Source organism: Grammomys surdaster, unplaced genomic scaffold (assembly GCF_004785775.1).
Source record: "Grammomys surdaster isolate TR1022 unplaced genomic scaffold, NIH_TR_1.0 232, whole genome shotgun sequence".
Classification (NCBI taxonomy): domain Eukaryota; kingdom Metazoa; phylum Chordata; class Mammalia; order Rodentia; family Muridae; genus Grammomys; species Grammomys surdaster.
Window position 1 is genome coordinate 144,412 of NW_021604677.1, and position 19,487 is coordinate 163,898.

A 19,487-nucleotide genomic window follows, 5' to 3' on the forward strand; every position below is an offset into this window, starting at 1 on the left:
AAGAATAATTTATTGACAACCTTTAACTCCTCTTCCTCCAAAATAGATTTAATATGTGTCTTGGTGTAAGAATTGAATAACACATCATCCATATTTATGTCCTATTAAGATGGCATGTCTTAGTCTTACAAGCCATACTCACTCACATACATGGACCAAGGTTCTTTCTGAAAATGCAGTCATTTAATATTTTGTCATTTATGATGTTAACTAAGAATTTCTCTGAATGTATCAGGTCCACATCTATCAGTTAGACAAATAGCACTAGGTACAAGCTCAGCTACTGATGTCAGAGAATGAAGACAGCTTCAGTTTGTTTCATAATCTGACACATTCATGAAGAAAGCATTTGTCATTTTATTTTTAATATTTAACTTTAATCTAATTTATATTTGAATATTTGTCTTTAATTTTTAAAACATTATTACTTTGGTCTAAATGGAGATCAGTCTAATCTGGGGTTTGCATGAAGAATATGAAAACATGGGGACAGTTAATGAATTAATCCTCTTTTCTCTTTGTAAATATGTCTAAAAAGTGTTATCAGTGAGTATCAAAAGGAGACATGACTTTCCTCCCCCTTTAAATTCTCAAACCATACTTCATTGTTTTAAAGTAAAAACTTAAGCTTTGAAGATGATAGCAGTTGTAAAAATATGTACTCTACTTTCACTTTATGAGTCAAAAGGGAAAGTCTTAATTAATGTTTAGAGCCTTCCATCAACTTTTCTTAAGATAGAACAAAGTAATACTAGCATTAATTTATCTTTGAAGAAGGTATGGAAAATCCTATTAAAGAACATTTTTTAGGGTCTGGAGTTGAATCAGTTTGTAATGTGGCTTTTGCACAGCACCGAACATCTAGCATTTTGGATCCCAGTGTGTATGTGTGAAGCTACTTGTACCCACAGGCACCTGTGAACCCAGTGACAAGGAGGCAGAGACAGATAGGTCATTGAAGCTTCTTAGTCAGCTAGTGTAGCTAAATGCATAAGCTGCTGGGTGAAAGAAAGATATAGTTCCAAAAAATAAAGTGGAGAGCAATTGCAGAAGACACCTGCAATCAGATGCATTACACTGGTTGTTACATGATCTGCCCCCCTTCCTCTCTATGTCTCTATCTTTTTCTCTGTCTCTGTCTCTGTCTCTCTCACATACACACACACACACACACACACACACACACACAGTCATACATATATACCTATAAATGTACATGATTGATTCATAAAAAATCAGTTGGCCAAATCTGAAAGTTATTTTCAATATGTGTATATATGCAAAAGCACAGATTTCTCCTGTAGAAAGAAAAAATGCCTCAAAAACAAAAAGCACTAACTATCCAGCAGATTCTTAATTAAGAATAATTTCAGGAAATTCATTTTGTAATTAATGGACTGCCAGTAAGAACACTATATGATAAAATACTCTGGTAGACTCACTCCAAAAAAAGAAAAACAAAGAAACAAAGCAAAAAGTAAATAAGGAAGAAAGACAGACAGACAGAAACAAAGAAATTAAGGAATAAAGTAAAGGAAAAATCAGAGTGACCAAGGACAGTGGTAATAAATATTTATTCAAACTGAATTCAGGTTGTTTTTTTGATTTTTTCCAAAACTATGTTTTTATTCACAAATTTATATAACATGAGGAATTTACATTTTACCTATTTTATATAAGAAATAAGCATTATAAATTTTAATATACAGAGGCATTTTTGGAAAATAGTTACCTCATTTTATCTCTTGTCTCCAAAAATATATCCTGTTTATATTTCTTTCAAAATGCTCTTTGTTGGTTATAAACTCTCACATTGACAACTATTGTATATTATCCAGTACTTGACATTCCAGTTCAAAGTAATTATACTAACTGACTTTAGAATTTTCTCAGTCCCTGTAGGGCCTTTGCTCCTAAGATTGATGAGGTATGACACCTTATTTATACTGCTCTCCCAACTTGACAAACAGCAGGAAAGTTTGTTACACTGAGTGGTGAAGGGAGTACCAGGGTGGGAGAGAATCATACTGCACCCTGCAATTGCTGCCACTTCAGGCACTTGTCTTCCAAGCCAATTAAAACACTGCTTAGCAGATTTTACACTTCAGTCGAACACATAACTTTTATCTTCAATTAAAGTGTCCCAAAGCTGCATTAGTACACACTGTAAACGTAACAATTAGGAAGGGATTAAACTTCTGTCTTCCAGATATTTTACAGAAGCTACTTTTTAAGCTAAAAGTTGCTGCTCTTCCAAGTTTAAATACACTAACACTCAAATCACTTCTTATAATCCCCAAAATGGCATTATGGCCTTCTTTTTAACTATTGAGTTCTCTCTGGCAGAGTAAGGCAATAAAACTCATCATATTCTAATTTCCAGACAGCTTGATAGAACGAATGTTCTCACTATACATAAAGTGTAATGAAGCACTTTCTTTCCCATAGGAAAGTCTTTGACTCATATGCTTTGATGCCAAGTAGCCTTCACATCTGCTGCTTTTCCATTGATGGCTTTAACTTGGCATGCTAAACTGGTGTCTGATGAAGCAGCTTTACTCAAAGGCACCATTTTATTTCTTGCAATGGGAATGTAGTAAATCCCTGTAATAAACATAGGATCAGGTTCATATACAATAAGTTGTGTGTTAGAGAAGCAAAGAGGGAGGGAGACATTCTCCTTGGGTAAAAATAATTCCTTTTTATGGAAATACAACAAAATGCATAGTAGAGAATTGGTTTTAATATTATTTCAAGGAGAACTAATTTAAATGAAAATTATAGCAGACATTAGTAAATAAGATTGCAACATCTGTTTAAAAATCTCAAAACTATTTCTATTAACATATTGTGTCTTATTGTTACCTTTAATGCATTGTCTATAATTGCACCAATACTTCTGTGCAATCAACAAAGCAATGATAATCTTTGAGCAACAGAGAAAGCATATGACTACAAAAATCTTCAATTAGGTATTTTTTGTTGAAAATAAAAACCACATAGAGATATAAATATTTCAGTTATAGTACTGATAAGTAAGCTAACACAAGTGCTCCAATGGATTTGTGCTTAAACATATAAAATATTTAAATTGTTTTATCTATGTAAATATGTGAAAATAAAAGTAAATTCACAGAAATTCAAAATATTTAGCTATTTATGAATTCATCACTTTCAAAACTTTGTCTAACAGTTCAGGGTTTTGGAAGCCTGAACATGTTAGGTTTTCAAGTGACTACATTGGAAGAGAATTCAATGTCTGACACACAAATTGTTTATATTTGAAAAGAGATGTTAAGAAATTCTCAACTAAGGAAAAGGAAGAACAGTTAAGACTGTGTGGTAATTGACCCATCAGTTAAATTGGGTTTATTATTCCTACAACAGAGAAAGGTATAGAAGTAGTTCCCTGAACTGCACCGTAGTGTAAATGGGAGAAGATGTACAAGTCTGCATCTGAACTCTCCCCTTCAAATCCTAACTCATGATAAATCCACATGTGCATTAACATTGTCCCTTTAATTTCAATAATTCCTTCCATTTTCTTGCAAATGTCATCATCTTTTATTTCAAAACTGTATTCCTTGATAAATCCATATGTGTACACTGTGCTTAGCTCATATTAATCTTTCAATCACTTCCTCCAAGTCCTCTTGAAATCATCTAATATATCTCCAATCCATATAGATTTCGAGGAAAACACACAGTATCGCTAATGTGATGAAGTCTGCTTTTGCCTTGTGTACTGATAAGAAAAGAGAATTTAATTACTCATCTTAAAATAGCTAGTAATGCATGATAATGATCTGAAACAAAGAACTCCACAGGCTAAAGCATCTCAATCAATAAAGCTACTCTCATGTGATTCAGTGTCATTTGCTGAAAGAAATCATCTCTGCACTTAGTGACGTGCCATAAAGAATTTCTAATAATTCTACTGTTGAATAATGTTTCATGCACAATGACAGGAAATATAGAGACCCTGAGTAATCATAGCAAATATGTGCATATAAGAAAGCATGACCTATATTATATTCAAGTGCTAATACATAATCATTGAGCCTTTTATAGCAAATATAACCGTTTTTATAATGTTACTATAAGATGAACAAACGTAGTATTCTTATTTGAAAATAATAATTATGACTAGCAATATATCTCTTTTATAAATCTAACTATTAATTAGGCACATGTTGTTAGCTAAAATCGTTTTATGTCTATCTCTAAATACAAAATTTACTTATGTCCCTTTAGACATTAGGAAATGATATCTGTAGAGGAATTTTGACCCAGCAACATGGCTGCTTTGGCTGGAATATGGACATATAATGGAATATATACTAGAATATAGAATATAATCCTAAACAATACAGGTAAAGTTAGTTTGTAGAAGAAAGTAGACATGTTTGAAAGTGACGTGAACAGAGACTGAAGGAAATGCCATCCAGAGACTGCCCCACTTGGGGACCTATCCCATATATAGTTACCAAACCCAGACATCATTGTGGATGCCAAGAACTGATTGTTGACAGGAGCCTGATAAAGCTATCTCCTGAGAGGCTCTGACAGAGCCTGACAAATACAGAGGTGGATGCTTGCAGCCAACCATTGGACTGAGCATGGGGTCCCACAATGAAGGAGTTTCAGAAATCCTTTGAAGGACTGAAGGAGCTGAAGTGGTTTGCATCCACATAGGAAGAGCAACAATATCAACCAAACAAATCCCCCCAGAGCTCCCAAAGACTAAACGTCCAACCAAAGAGTACACACGGAGGGATTCATGGCTTCAGCCACATATGTAGCAGAAGATGGCATTGCCATAAATCAATGGAAGGAGAGGCCCTTGGTCTTGTGAAGACTTAACGCCCCGGTGTAGGGTGTAGTGAATTGCCAAGGCAGGGAGGCAGGAGTGGATGGGGGAGGAACACCCTCATAGTAGCAGGGAGAGGTGAGACGATGTAGAGGGATTCCAGGGGAAATCGAGAAAGAGGATAACATTTGAAATGTAAATAAAGAAAATATCTAATAAAAAAAGAAAAGAAAGGAAAAATAAAGAAAGTGACATCTAACTGAAAGGTAGACAAAGTGACAAATTACAGAAAGATTTGACAGAATCAATCAGAGACAGAATACACTCACCTCTCATGGAAAGAGAAACAATTTAAGAGCAGTGCCGGGAGAAAATCAGTCAGTTCTGTACAGAGCACTTAAGTTAGTTGAGAATCATTCATGAGTTCATGACCTTCAGTACAGGTCACCAGAGGCAGTTGAAGCCAGAGAATAAGAAGGAGCTAGCAGATTAGAACAAATTGTCAGAGTTAGTTTAAGGCCAAGCAGAGCAATTTATTGAGAAGCTGAGAGAGGCCCGATTGAGTCAGTCAGCTTGAAGAGGAGATAGAGCCAGAACAGCTGAGTTGATCCTGTCATCCAGAGTTTAGAAAGAACTATAAAGGGTGAGCTTATTCTGCAGTAAGCCTCTGAGACAATTAGATCAGATGAATAAAAGTTACTCTTACAAATATTCTTTAAGCACATAAATGATTGCTGCAGAAATATGCAAGCTACTCATGTTTGAAACCCTCAGTGTAATTTAATTTGGGAAAATCACCGAATTGATGAGTACAGATGATAAATTGTAAAGGACATGTGATGGCTGTATATGCCCAACTGGCACAAATTAAATATTTAAAATTCCAATTTGAGCAAAGCACGGAGTTAGATCTCTTGGACTCGCAGGACAAAAAGAGAGAACTTAATTCTTACAAAGTCATTTATCAGACCTCCTCTACATGTAAACAGGACATGTGAACAACAATAAACATACACAAGTATTTGCACAAAACCCGAAAAAAGTAAGTAAAGTAATAAAAAGTGTTTTAAAATTAAGATAGAATATTGGTATGTGGTAGTAGGGTGCAAATGGTGTACTCCAGCACCACAAAGAATGCAGAACAGTAGTTGAGATTAGTCAAAATATCGTAAGTGATGATGGTTACAACAGGATTCCATTGCTACCACTGTTACTGTATTGCCATAAGCCTTTAATTACTGTTTCATTGTTCATGACTTAGCCTATCTATATACAAGCTACTCAAGTTTCAGTTTTCTTCTTTTAAAAAATAATCCTGATGATAAGTTCTTATTTTTGAATATTTATAAACAGGGACATATAATGTAATTCAAGTTTTCCTAAAGAGGAAGAGAAAGGGGGAAGCAGAAAAGGACTAAGGAAAAATAAAGGGGGGAGAGAGAATGAAAGAGAAGGAAAAGAAAGACTACTGTTGCTAGATACAACAGTATCTATGTTCTGCTCCAGAAAAATTTTCAACTAGCTTGAACTCTTATGTTCTTTATGTACATTTTTAAATAAATTGACTTTCAAAATAGAAATGCTATAGGATACTAACCATTTGGTTAAAAATTATGTCTATTTATATATAGAATAGTGAAAACAAAAATGTTAAGTGACAAAAGTAATTTTTAAAATGCATTTAACTCAACTATTTGTCACAAGTTTTTCATCAGCGGCTACATTTATTTCATTTCACTCATGAATAACTGTACAAAATTACTAAAGTAGGAACAGATAACAAAAGAAAGAAGTCATTGGAGGAGGCTAAAAACTACTGAAGTCTATCCAAAGAAGGGAATTATTTTATACTGTCTATTGCTCTCTCTCAGTGTGTGTGTTTGTGTGTGTGTGTGTGTGTGTGTGTGTGTGTGTACCCATGGGAATGTATAAAGCAGAGAAGTATAACAAATGTTTCTCTCTTTTACTTTCTGTTTTATTTACTTTAGACACACTCTCTCATAGATTTTGAATTCCCCACTTTCTGTATACACATTGGCCAGTTATTTGTTAGTATGTGCTTAGCTTTTCCCCCAATGCTGGAGTTAAAGTGCTGAAGCTATGCTTTGCAATTAATGAGGGTACTAGGAGTTTGAACTCATGGTCTTCTGCTTGGAGAATAAGTGCTCTCATTCACTGCCCACAGCCTACATTTCCCCAGCCTACAGGTATATTTTAAAAGAATGCATGAAGGTAAGTTGGCAGATAGACAATGTATCAATAGTATTTTGAGTCTAGTAAAATATATAGACAAACAAAATGTAAAAATGTGCAAAGTACTGAGAGTTGGCTTTAACTGAATATAATACAACAGAAAAAATATTGAAATACATAATATCTAGGAAATGGAACTAGAAGATATAAAAAAGCATAAAAAAGGAAATGACTATCCTACAAAGAAAATTTACAGATGATTCAATAGGAATAAACTTGGAAGTTTGGTTAAGAAAAGATGTTCTAATCTTTGGGGTCTCTACCCAATGGAAATTTTATAGTTTTTCTCAATATGGCAACAGACTTTTAAAATTAAGGATTATGTTAACCGTATTTATTTAGGACACAAACATAACAAACAAAAATTATATTCCTAGACAAGGACTATCTGGACCAAAGTAATAATGACTATGGCCAAAAAATACAGAGGACATTTTAGGAAGAACTGAAGGTGTACTTAAGGTCCTAAGACTCAATTAAATGCATTTAAGGACCACAAGGGGACAAAATATTTTTGAGTCAAAGAACAATATTCTAGCATGCATAAGTTTCTAGTTAGATACATAACATAAAAATACATTAAAAATGAAAAGATAATGTTAAAATATTCTCAGAAATTGTGTTTTTAAAGCAAATGTAAATGCAATTTACAATTGTGTTTGTAAATGCAAATCCTTTTGTAGAAAAAGCCAATTCCTTTAATATTATAGGAAAAGCTATTAGGTATCTGCCTCACTCATACACTAAATAAACACATTAAAAGCAACTAACGAATTTTCATTGTTTTAAAATAACATCATAATGAAAATAACTAGTAGAAGACAAATGTTGACACAGTACCAATGATGATGACTACAGCACAAGAGTAACTGATAGAATCCTTATTCTCCTATTCCATTGCTGTGTGTGAGTAGTACATTGCCAAAAAAAGAAGACCCAGACAATATATGTTGATGGATAATTTAGTGAACATTAGAATGAAAATATTGTGTAAGCCCGAGGAGGAGGAGGAGGAAGAGGAGGAGGAGGAGGAGGAGGAGGAGGAGGAGGAGGAGGAGGAAGAACATCTTCTAGTCTAAAGCTAAAAAGATTATCTCAGAAATAAAGGGAGAATAAATAGGGCTTAGGAAATAAAAAGACTATGTTAAACAGGGTTAGTAAAGCAGGACTATGAAAGAACAGATCTTTAGACATTGGAGAAATATAAAAGTGTGTGTGTAACCAGTGTAAGAAAAATGGATAGAAAGTAAAATGTCAGACTCCATAGTGCTTTGTAAACCTTGCAAAATGCTAAATTCCTACATTAAAGCACATGGGACTTGGCCATTTTAAAGAACTTGAAGTCACTTTAGTAACAATGTAGCAAATATTAGAGACAAAACTGGGATACTGAGAATTAAGATATAACTGTAAAAGATGATTCAGAAATGACTCTGGTTTTGATGTTGAAAGCAGTGATAAATTTGATGCATAGCACATAGAAGGGGCAGTCTCTTGTGAGTACTGAATGGTGTAGGACATCTGTTTATATAGAATACGTACATTCCTGACACAGAGAAGATGGTCAGTAAATATTTATTGAATGAAAATCTAATATCTTATAATCGAACAGCTATTTCCTACTTGGAACATAAGGTACATAGTGATACTAATAGGCACAGGCATCATAATAATTACTCCATTAATAATTAATATGAAAAATTTTATATTAAATAATTCAAAATTTCTCTGTATTAGTGATTTAGAGAAAACTCCCCAAAGATCACCAAGTTATACCTTGATGAAGCATGATTTCAGAGTATACTAAACTAGACGTCTAGAAGATTCTGAGAAAATCATCTACAGATTTTTTTGTTTCACGTTTATAATTTGTCCTTCTTTATATACAAGAAATCAGAATAATGAAGGACTATGTGAGGCAAATATCATCTAACATTTTTAACCATACTTACACATTACTTAATTGTTGGCCATGAATAACAATATCTTATTTGACAAGCTCTATTAGTAAAGAAATTTCAGAAATTTCAGAAAGGTCAAACTTAAAGAGTCCATGAATTGGAATGTGGAGTCATAGGCAGGATCATTCTAAATTCTTCTTATAACCTAGTAATGTGTGTGTGTGTGTGTGTGTGTGTGTGTATCTATGTATCTATGTATCTATTTATCATCTATCTATCTATCTATCTATCTATCTATCTATCTATCTATCTGAGACTACTACAAAGTGTTTACTATTGACATATCTTTACTCAATTTTATTCAATAGTTAAAATTTACATAATGCGAAATGACCTGTTTGTCATTCCAACCGGGCCTGTAAGAGTCAGGTAGAAGTATAGCTAAGAGTCAGGTAGAAGTATAGCAAATAGTGGGAGAATCAGAAGCTCAACTCAGTCTCTCTGATTCTACAATTATAGGCTCTTGAACTATCTTCTACTGGTAACTGTTTGAAATATAATTACACTATTATTTCTAAAGGAAACTATGTGACAAAAGTTTATCTTTTAAATATACAGAGAGCACAAATTTCTTTTGATATTGTCATGGTCAGATGCACGTACTATAGTAGTAAATGTGGCTAGGTCAGAAATTAAGAAAGGCTGAATTTAACAAGTCTGTGAAGTTTGGAACCCCAAGTCATGGATTTCACATAGACAGGTTATTTTCAACAAGATTTGTGAAAACCAATATATATAAATATATATATATATATATATATATATACCTCTCTAAAGGGGCTAGACAACAACATATGGGCTGTAGCTAATTTGTTTGATCCTCTAACATATTTATATATTCATTCTCTTAATCTTTATACTGATAGAGAAAAAAATGTACTGTTACTTAGTAACAGTTTGCATAATATTAAGCTCTGATGTATGGTTTTAATTCTACTATACAAATTATCATCTTTTAAGAAACAGCTTCAATTTAATTTTGATGCTTTGGGATAACATCTCCATACTCTCATCTTCTTCATTATCTAAGTACCGATAAGAGTATATTTGGTGATATTCCATAGTTATAGAGCATGATTATGTAATTGCTGTCATTGCTACAAGAGAAACTGTGTTCCATTCAAAAGCTGTGGAAGGATAGAGTGGGAACACTTCTCTTCAGCCAATATCCACGGGAGCTCAATGAACAAAAGCAACATTGTCTTTGGATATAGAATTAATCAATGCTGTAGAGCCCCAACACTGCCTGTGTCTCCACAGCACCAAAACTTACCCTCAAAGCTAGATGTGTTGAGGTGTCTCTTCATGCTTGAACTAATAAAACTACAATATTTTAAAAGAGGTCTCTGAAACTGAGCACTTCAGCACAATCAGACAGCCGTAGGTGCTTGTTAAATTAGGAAAAATATGATTGAAATTTTTTTAGAAATCAATACTTCTTAGAATAATATATTATTTTCATATGCAAAATTTTAATTTTTTTAAAAACTAATACTGTATATAAATAGCCCACACTTCAAGAGTCTCTGGCTGGCTGTAGAGATGAAAAGATCACAGGCTACTCTGAGTTCTCTGTTGGTAAGTTTTAAAGAAACATACCATGTCTAGTATATTTGTAGTTTAAGAAACCAAAACATGAAATTGAAATTAAAATATTTAAAGCATTTAAAAAAATATCTAAAGTTATCTTCGTGGCTCCTGTAGGCTCTTTTTTTTCTTTTGGTTTTAACATTAAGAATTCAGCAAGTGATAAAGTTAGCAACATAAGGAAATTGTTAGCTCAATAATTATCCCTGTATGTTTGTTATTTCAACCTGTATACATTACAGAAGAGTTTAGCTCTAAAGGATTTCTGTATTGTTGGAAATAGAAAAGTTGCTTTATGTCAATTTCTGTATCTAGGAAAGGCATCCTTTTGTGAAAGTCGGAAAAATAAAAGATGAAAGTGTAGGCAGCAGAGTCAGTGTCAAGGCAGAATGAAGCTTGACACACATGCCACAGTAGAAAACAAAAGAGGTAAGAAACAACAAAGCATTGAAGTGATAGCCATGAAAGGGAGTGAGCTCAAACAAGGAAAACAATATGAGGAGACAAAGAGAATTATGTCTTTGAATAGTTTTGTGTTCTTCAACATGAGCTTTGCAGATAATGACTTGGGGCTTTGAAACAAAAAGTGTTTTAAAATAAAAAAAAATGAGTAAATTAAAATCCCCAAGTCCTGAGAGCACAGAAATAAGTCATCTCTGCTGTCAAATCATTATGTAGGACACTTGATCTGTATAATTAAACAGACTCAGATCCAAGAGTTCCTTTCACACAGGAATAATTAAGACTCGCCACATTTCAATACCTACTAAGTACTTGATAGTGACAATGTATATTTAGCCATTTCTCCAACCGATATTTGTAACAAAATGTCTCAAATTAAAGAAAGACTTTACAATAAAATACTTCGTAATAACTCTATACAATTAGAAAATTGATCAATTGTATATGATGTAGCCCAAAACTGCCATGTTGAGTTAAATGTTTAAATGACATATGATTAATAAATTTGAATAATTAAATGATTTTCAATTAAACATAAGGTATAAATCCAATATTTAAGCTAGCAAATAAGTTCAGTGAAAAAATAAAAATTTAAAACAATATTAGTCAAGTAAATGAAATGTAATTAATTTCCTTTAGAATTCTACTGTTCAAAGCTAATACAGATTTATAATAGTTTTTCAAGAAAAATTCATTTTTAACATGCTTATGGTTTAGCTAATAATGATGTCATTGTGAATTTGTAATGAAACGTCTCTATCTTTGGAAGCAATTACTAGATTGCAGAGTACTTGCAGTGTTCCAGACAATGAGTAGGGCTATCTCTTGCCCTAATAGGTTCTTGAAGCATGTTTGATAAAAGGATCTAATAATGTGGAACAATTTTTTCAAATAAAATTTTATACTTTACATTAACTATCAGCTGCATATGAATGAACCATAAAGGCTGTTGCCCGTACTTTTAAAAATTTCCAATATATAAAACACATACTTGATAAACTACAAAACATAAAAAAGGTAAAGGGCAGTAAATACCTAAGTGGAAATTCCCTGCTTGTTGTGTTATTTTCTGGTGCAAAATCAGGAATTAAAAGATGAGGAAAAAATAAGGAGGACTAGGAGTTACTCTGTAATAGGAAGACAACTCAATTAAGCCACCCACAGAAATGTTAATAATCTACCTCATTTCAACTGAACAAAAGGCATGCATGGGGAACATCATTGCATACAAGTATTCCATCCTTGAATATGCATAGGATTTGGAATCTGCTGTTATTCAGTTTTCAAAAAAGGTATCACTTTTTACCACAAAGAAAAAACTCTAGTTAAACTATTGTCTTTGGGAAGAATTTTCTTTACTATCAATTAGGAAATACACTATATATTTAATTTTAATCTTTTTTTCAGTTTTTATGTAGAGATTTATTAAGTAAAATTTTAATTTAAGACAGCATTTTCCTGAAGTTTCACACATAGCTTTTAAGAATTTCTTCTGAAATAAATTAGAAATATAAAAGTATAAGAGATATGATATTCCTCAGAAGAGATTATTGTGTTTATAAATAAGCTTTACTGTATTGCAAATGCCTCATACCATATCATTATTTCTTTTTATTTTAATCTTTATTTTTTATTGGCTATTTTATTTACATTTCAGATGTTATCCCCTTACCCCATTTCTCCACCACCCCCACCCAGGAATCCCCTATCCCATGCCCCTCCCCCTGATTCTATGAGAATGTGCCCCCACCTGCCCCCCAACTTCCACCTCCCCACCCTCGAATTCCCCCACACTCAGCGTCCAGCCTTCATAGGACCAAGGATCTCTTCTCCCACCTATGCCCTACAAGGCCATCCTCCCTTACATATGCAGCGGGAGCCATGGGTCCCTTCCTATGTTCTCCCAGGCTGATGGTTTAGATTCTGCGAGCTCTGGTTGGTTGGTATTGTTGCTCTCCTCATGGGGCCACAAACTCTTTCAGCTCCTTCAGTCTTCTCTCTAACTTCTCCATTGGGAATCCCTTGACCACTTCAGTGGTTAGCTGTTAGCATGTACCTCTGAATATGTCAAAATCTTGCAGACCTCTAAGGAGACAGCTATATAAGGCCCCTGTCAGCATGCACTTCCTGACATCCACATCAGCATCTACCTTACACTGTCAATAGGACAAAACGGCAACCAACAGATTGGGAAAAGAGCTTTACCAATCCTACATCTGATAGAGGGCTAATATTCAATATATATAAAGAATTCAAGAAATTAGACTCCAGACAACCAAATAACCATATTAAAAATGGGGTGCAGAGCTAAGCGAAGAATTCTCAACTGAAGAAACTCGAGTGGCTGAGAAGCACCTAAAAAAATATTCAACATCCTTAGACATCAGGGAAATACAAATCAAAACAACCCTGAGATTCTACTTCACACCAGTCAGAATGGCTAAGATCAAAAACTCAGTTGAGAGCAGATGATGACAAGGATGTGGAGAAAGAGAAACACTCCCCCATTGTTGGTGGGACTGTAAGATGGTGCAACCACTCTAGAAATCAGTCTGATGGTTCCTCAGAAAACTAGACATAGCATTACCTGAGGACCCAGCTATACTACTCCTGGGCATATACCCAGAAGATTTTCCAACATATAACAAGGACATATGTTCTACTATGTTCATAACAGCCTTATTTATAATAGCCAGAATCTGGAAAGAACCCAGATGTCCTTCAGCAGAGGAATGGGTACAAAAACTGTGGTACGTTTACACAATGGAGCTATTAAAAACAACGAATTTGAGAAATTGTTAGGCAAATGGATGGAACTAGAAAATATCATCCTGAATGACGTAACCCAGTTACAAAAGAACACACATGGCATTCACTCACTGATAATTAGATATTAGCCCAGAAGCTTGAAGTACCCAAGATTCAACTCACAGACCACATGAAGCTTATGCAGAAGGAAGACTAAGTGTGAGTGTTTCTGTCCTTAGAAGGAATAACGAAAAACTTAAGGAAGCAAATATGGAGACAAAGCGTGAGACAGAAACTGAAGGAGGGGCTGTCTGGAAACCATTCCACCTTGGTATTTCTTTGAATAATAACTAAAATGGCAGTGGTCTTCTGCTTTTTCTCCTGTGATCTCACTGCCTCCCTCTAGTCTCCGGCCTCAGCTATATTATTTTGAGAGATGCAATTGGCCATGCTGGAGTGGACATAATCCCACAACCTGATGATCTCCTGAATTCAGAGTGTCACCATTTTGATGCCGGGCATATCTCAAGCAAATATCCTCTTACTTCTGTCTCTAGAGCTTCTGGGACTTCAGGCATGCACTACCATGGCCTTGGACCTTCTGTTTGTGTAATCAACTTCCAAGTTCCACACATAAATCCTCAGATGATGGTTACAGGTGTAATGAATCTATACATTTCAGGGAAAGGTGAATATGATATAGCTCTTTGTATTTTTTAACACATTCCTAAAATGTCTTTCAGTGGCTACGGAGATGGCTCAGTGGGTAACGTGCTTGCTTTGCAAGACGTGGGGCCTGAGCTACTATCCCCAGCATGAACATAAAAGTTGCTCTCAATGGCACACCTCTGTACCTGCATCATGCGGGTAGGTGGAGACAGATAGGTTCCAGGGTTTCACCAACTAGCCAGTCTAGCTAAAACTGGAGCTCTAGTTTCAATGAGAGACTGTCTGAAAAACAAGGTGCCCGAGAGGCAGACTGGGAGGCAGGTAACTACTGGACTGTAAAAATAATAAAAGTAATAATAATAATAACAAATGCTCTATAGAGTAACAGCATTTGACTAACATGCTTATTGAATGACTAAAGAAGCTAATGAAAAATTAATTGGTCCAGAACTTCTAAAGCACTAATGAACAGTATCAGTTATTTAAACATTGAGAGGGGAAAAATAAACATAGTAACTCAAGCCAAGCTCACTCATGACAGAAACTATTAACACAGCAAGATAAAAAGGAGCTTTTATAAGCTCCTCCCAACAGTGCTAACCACCCACCTAAACATACCACTGGGCATCCTTCTCACAAGCAGGGTAAGATGCAACCTTAATACTTATCTGTCAGTACAGTGAGGAAAAAAGTGAGTAAGAAGTAAGATTTACATTTGTATCTGATTTCTATATTTTTTTAAAAATCAAAATAGCCTATAGGCTAAGTAATGGAAATTCTAGAAAATTAATAAGGCTGGAATAACAATTAGGATACAAGTCAACTATGTTTCTAAAAACAATAAGCAAAACATTTAGCATAAGAATTTAAGACATTACATTTGTTACAGCAACAAAAATTAAAAATTAAAAGATTTAGAAATATTTTAGGAGATTTAGAAATTCTTTGTAAATTGTTACAAATGTCACTGAAAAGCATTTTTAATCTTTTAAAATATGTAATAGACAGTATCAGAGCATTTATACTTCTCACTGTTTCACGTGTTGATAAGTTTACACATTATGGGCAAATATTTAGCTGTACAACTATCTGTCTCTTAAACTACTATATATTATTTATACCATATAAATAACAGCATAACTACATCCTTACATTTATAAATAAGAGGAAGCATTTGTGTTTTCGTGGTTAGTTTTCAGGAGCAAGTAGGGCTTACCTTGAAAAACGTCATGGTTGCGCCGTCTTCCACTGCTCCATACTCTATCTTGGTTTGCTTAGCTAAATCGTCAGCAGAGTCAATAGGCGACTCCATGCGTTCCACAGTCAGAAAGGCGGCTAGGTTAGCGGTATACGAAGAAATGATGATAAGTGTGAAAAACCACCAAATGCCTCCCACTATCCTGGTGGAGAGTGCTTTGGGCATGAGCTCAGAACCTAACAGAGAGTGGGGGAAAGGTGAAACGAATACAGACAATTTGATCAGTAGTCAGACATGTTTGGTCACAGTGGAAGAACGGGATCACTGCCTAAAAGAATTTAAGTGAAAGGCTGACACACTGCTTCAGCAAACAAACAACAGTGCTTGGGTGAGCAGAGGCCAATTATACTACTATGACAGTTATGAAGAGAGCATATCAAGTAAGGTGACAGGAGACTAGCCTTACCTGAGATGGTGCCATGTGACAATTAAAATATTAATGTATAAAAAGTCTTAGAAACTTAACATTAGAAAAACAGAGTACAAAACCTCTTTAGTTTATAAACCACATGCAAATTTATTGCTACTTTATTATTTAAGTGGTTTTCAGAAGTAATTATTCAATGTAGATTCAGATCCAATTTCTTAATAAGTTTACAAAAGGTCCTTTTTAAAGTACTTAAATATGTCTGCTTCATTATTTACCTTTGATCTCAGGTAAACGGCAAAGAAGCAATACTTCACCATTTAAAACAATATTTTATGGTAATAAAATATTTAATTTAATCACAATCTTTACAAGGTCTAAGGTATTAGTCCTGTGCTTATTTTAAGATAAAATAAGAAATCATTTACTTCTGTTTAAGTAAATATTTCCCATTCTGAGTGTTAGCCTCCATGAAGGCAATTAAATGAGTAAATGGACACAAATTTATCTTTGCATGTATGGAATGCTAAGTAAATATATCACAGTTAGATGGCTGGAGTTGCCTCCCCATAAGACTAAGAAGAGAATGATATTTGAGAAATATATTTTAGTTTCTATTATTATTAATTTTAGGTTACTTAGTGTGTAAAAATTCTAAAACATAAAATTTTGTCTCTTATTTAAATTTTAATTAATTGTAATTTTATATCTGAATGTGATATCTTGTTTAAAGTATAAAGTATATTCATTTATATATATGCATATACATATATATATATTGCCATCTACTTTTAATAATTTTGAATCTATAATCAGAGAAGCATGATTATGAAGTGGTTAATATCATCCACTTTTAATCATTTTGAATCTATAATCAGAGAAGCATGATTATGAAGTGGTTAATATTTTATAGGGCTTGAGTAAAATGTAACGAAGGAAAGATGGACTCATTTTGCAGATGTGTTTTATTATCTTTAAAGTAATCTCTGTGCAGTGAGAGAATACCTTTTTAGAACTGATGAAAAGAAATACAAATTATTCATGCTAACATTGAAAATATGTGCTATTATGACCATCCTTTATAAAATGTTCCATCTTATACTTCAGTTCATCTTACCCTAGCAATTTTAAAGATACAAAATCTTAAAAGCAGACAGACTTGGGCATGAGAGCCAACTCTAGCTCCAGACTCTTGTCTACCACTCTGTAAAGGAAAAAAAGGAAAACAAAGCAAAGCAAACAAAACAGAACAGAAAGGTACCTTTCTGGTGCTCCTAGGCCCTACCAGATACACACTCAGACACTGAAACGCTAACACACTCAAGACAATCAGCAGCCTTAGCTGCATATTTCACTGTTTATTTAAAAATAAAACACCAATAAAGTCAAAAGAGACTAGGAAATAAAAGCATAGTGGATGGAGACATTGGACAAGGCTGTCCCAATTACCACAAGTTTGTATCTTACCCATAGACTGAAATTCAGCAGACACCTTCTAGGCTTGTCAATCAGAGCCTGGTTAGGGGCTGACTGTCATGTACTCAAGGCAACGTCATGTCCAACACTATATCCCACTAATTCCTGGGGATCGGGGCATCAGCCAGATAGGATGGGTTCCTCTTTCATGTATCCACCAGCCGTGAAGTGAGGACATGGCCAAGCAAATGTATATCTGAATTTACCATTGCTTTAATTACTTAGCTCTATAGATGGTACAGATAGACATGTAAGTGCTATCACTAATAATCAAGTTCACCTTGCAAATGGGGACCAACACTCAAAGATTTCCAAAAATTTAAGGAAACATAAATTTCAAAAAACATTATTTTATTGCTCAAGTTGGCAGCAAAATTTAAAACTGAACCTTACTATTATGGTCTGACCTTGATTTTGAAGATTAGTTACTGCAGACCCCTGAAGCTAATGGTTAGCCGATTGCCTGAGTAAACTATACTACTCCACTCCACATTTAACAAAGTGTATCCCATCCCATCAGACCTGAGAGATCTCTAGTGTTGTCAGCCCAATGAGGAAGGAAACCCTTACTTTAGACCCAAAATGGAGGAAAAGCAAAATGCAACTATTGACTCTTCCAGTATTATTTAGGAAGAGATGCTACAAATATAGATTAATTCATAATGCATATTCATAACTTTGAGGGAAAGGATTATTGCAACTTAGAAGTATTTCCTTATAACATGTATTAGCTATTATTTATTAGTAATTTAGAATTTTTCTTTCAACAACTATTCTCACTTTAGAAAATAAATTATAAATGGAATAGCTGTGACTTAATGGGTTTATATAGAATATTAAACAAGCAATAACATAGTACCTTTAAATAGTTTTTTAAATAATTAAATAGTAAATATTTACTCCCTGTATCTTAATGCCATCATTAAGTGAATTTCATCAAGATTAATACTAAATACATCACTAAAATTTAAAGCAAAAGCTTTTCAATTTAGGGATAATACATAAGAAAGTATATTTTTCTCCTTATTCCACTTATCGTCAATTGCTAAAAATTTTTAATATTTTGCACTATTTAGTATATTTAAAACTTAAAATACTACATTTACAATACATAAAATAATGTAGCATTGGCCAAAATATCAATGTATTGTGAATAATATGTATCTAGTGTAAATTTTTGATTTTTATTTAAATATTATATTATTAACAAAATATACAGCATAAAAATAAAAATTCTACTTGGAAAAGCCGGTAAGGAATAAATATTACAAACCATATAGCCATATTATTACATGTACTCTATCATTTTTCTAATCTATAGCTTTTACTTTTAACCTTTATATTATGAATTTTAAATAATTATAAAAATATTCTTTCATTCACTCAGAAGCATGCAGTATTTTATATTCTTATAATTATAAAGTATAGCTAATATTTTATCTAAAAACATACCTTTAAATGGATTAATATTTAAGTTTACAAATTTATATGCAATCGATTTAGTAATCATGCAATACAAATGCATTTAATAAAGAATTAATATGAAAGAGGAGAATATTTTACATCAAATTGAGACAAGAAACAGGCATAATATACTGGATTCTTGCCTCAAGGAGATGTAATTTTAGTGTTACTTTCCGTGAAGCTTCTGGCTAATGAATTAGGTTAGCTTGCTTATCTATGGAGTAATGTACCTGCTGTGGGTTAATAAAATATTAGATGATTATATTCTATGTGGACTTGCCGAGCTGTTTTCTCAGAATCTCTCTCAAATGGGATTTGAGAAGGTCTAAATGCATTAAATAGATGGAGAAGCTGGATTATGGTTACATGCACAGAGGCTACCCATGCAAGCGACTTGTGCCAGCGAGAGCTGTCACCCCCAGCAAAGAGTGG

At 33.7% G+C, this 19,487-nt stretch overlaps 1 protein-coding gene across 2 annotated transcripts in view; it reads right to left on the reverse strand.

Annotated features, from left to right (window-relative positions):
* The window catches only part of Grik2 (glutamate ionotropic receptor kainate type subunit 2), a 657,422-nt gene that overhangs the window by 125,497 nt on the left and 512,438 nt on the right, over positions 1 to 19,487 (reverse strand). For both annotated transcript variants that reach the window (XM_028773628.1, XM_028773629.1), the window contains exon 13: positions 15,707 to 15,924. In XM_028773628.1, coding sequence (XP_028629461.1) covers positions 15,707 to 15,924 — 218 coding nt within the window. The remainder of the gene's footprint in view (positions 1 to 15,706; positions 15,925 to 19,487) is intronic.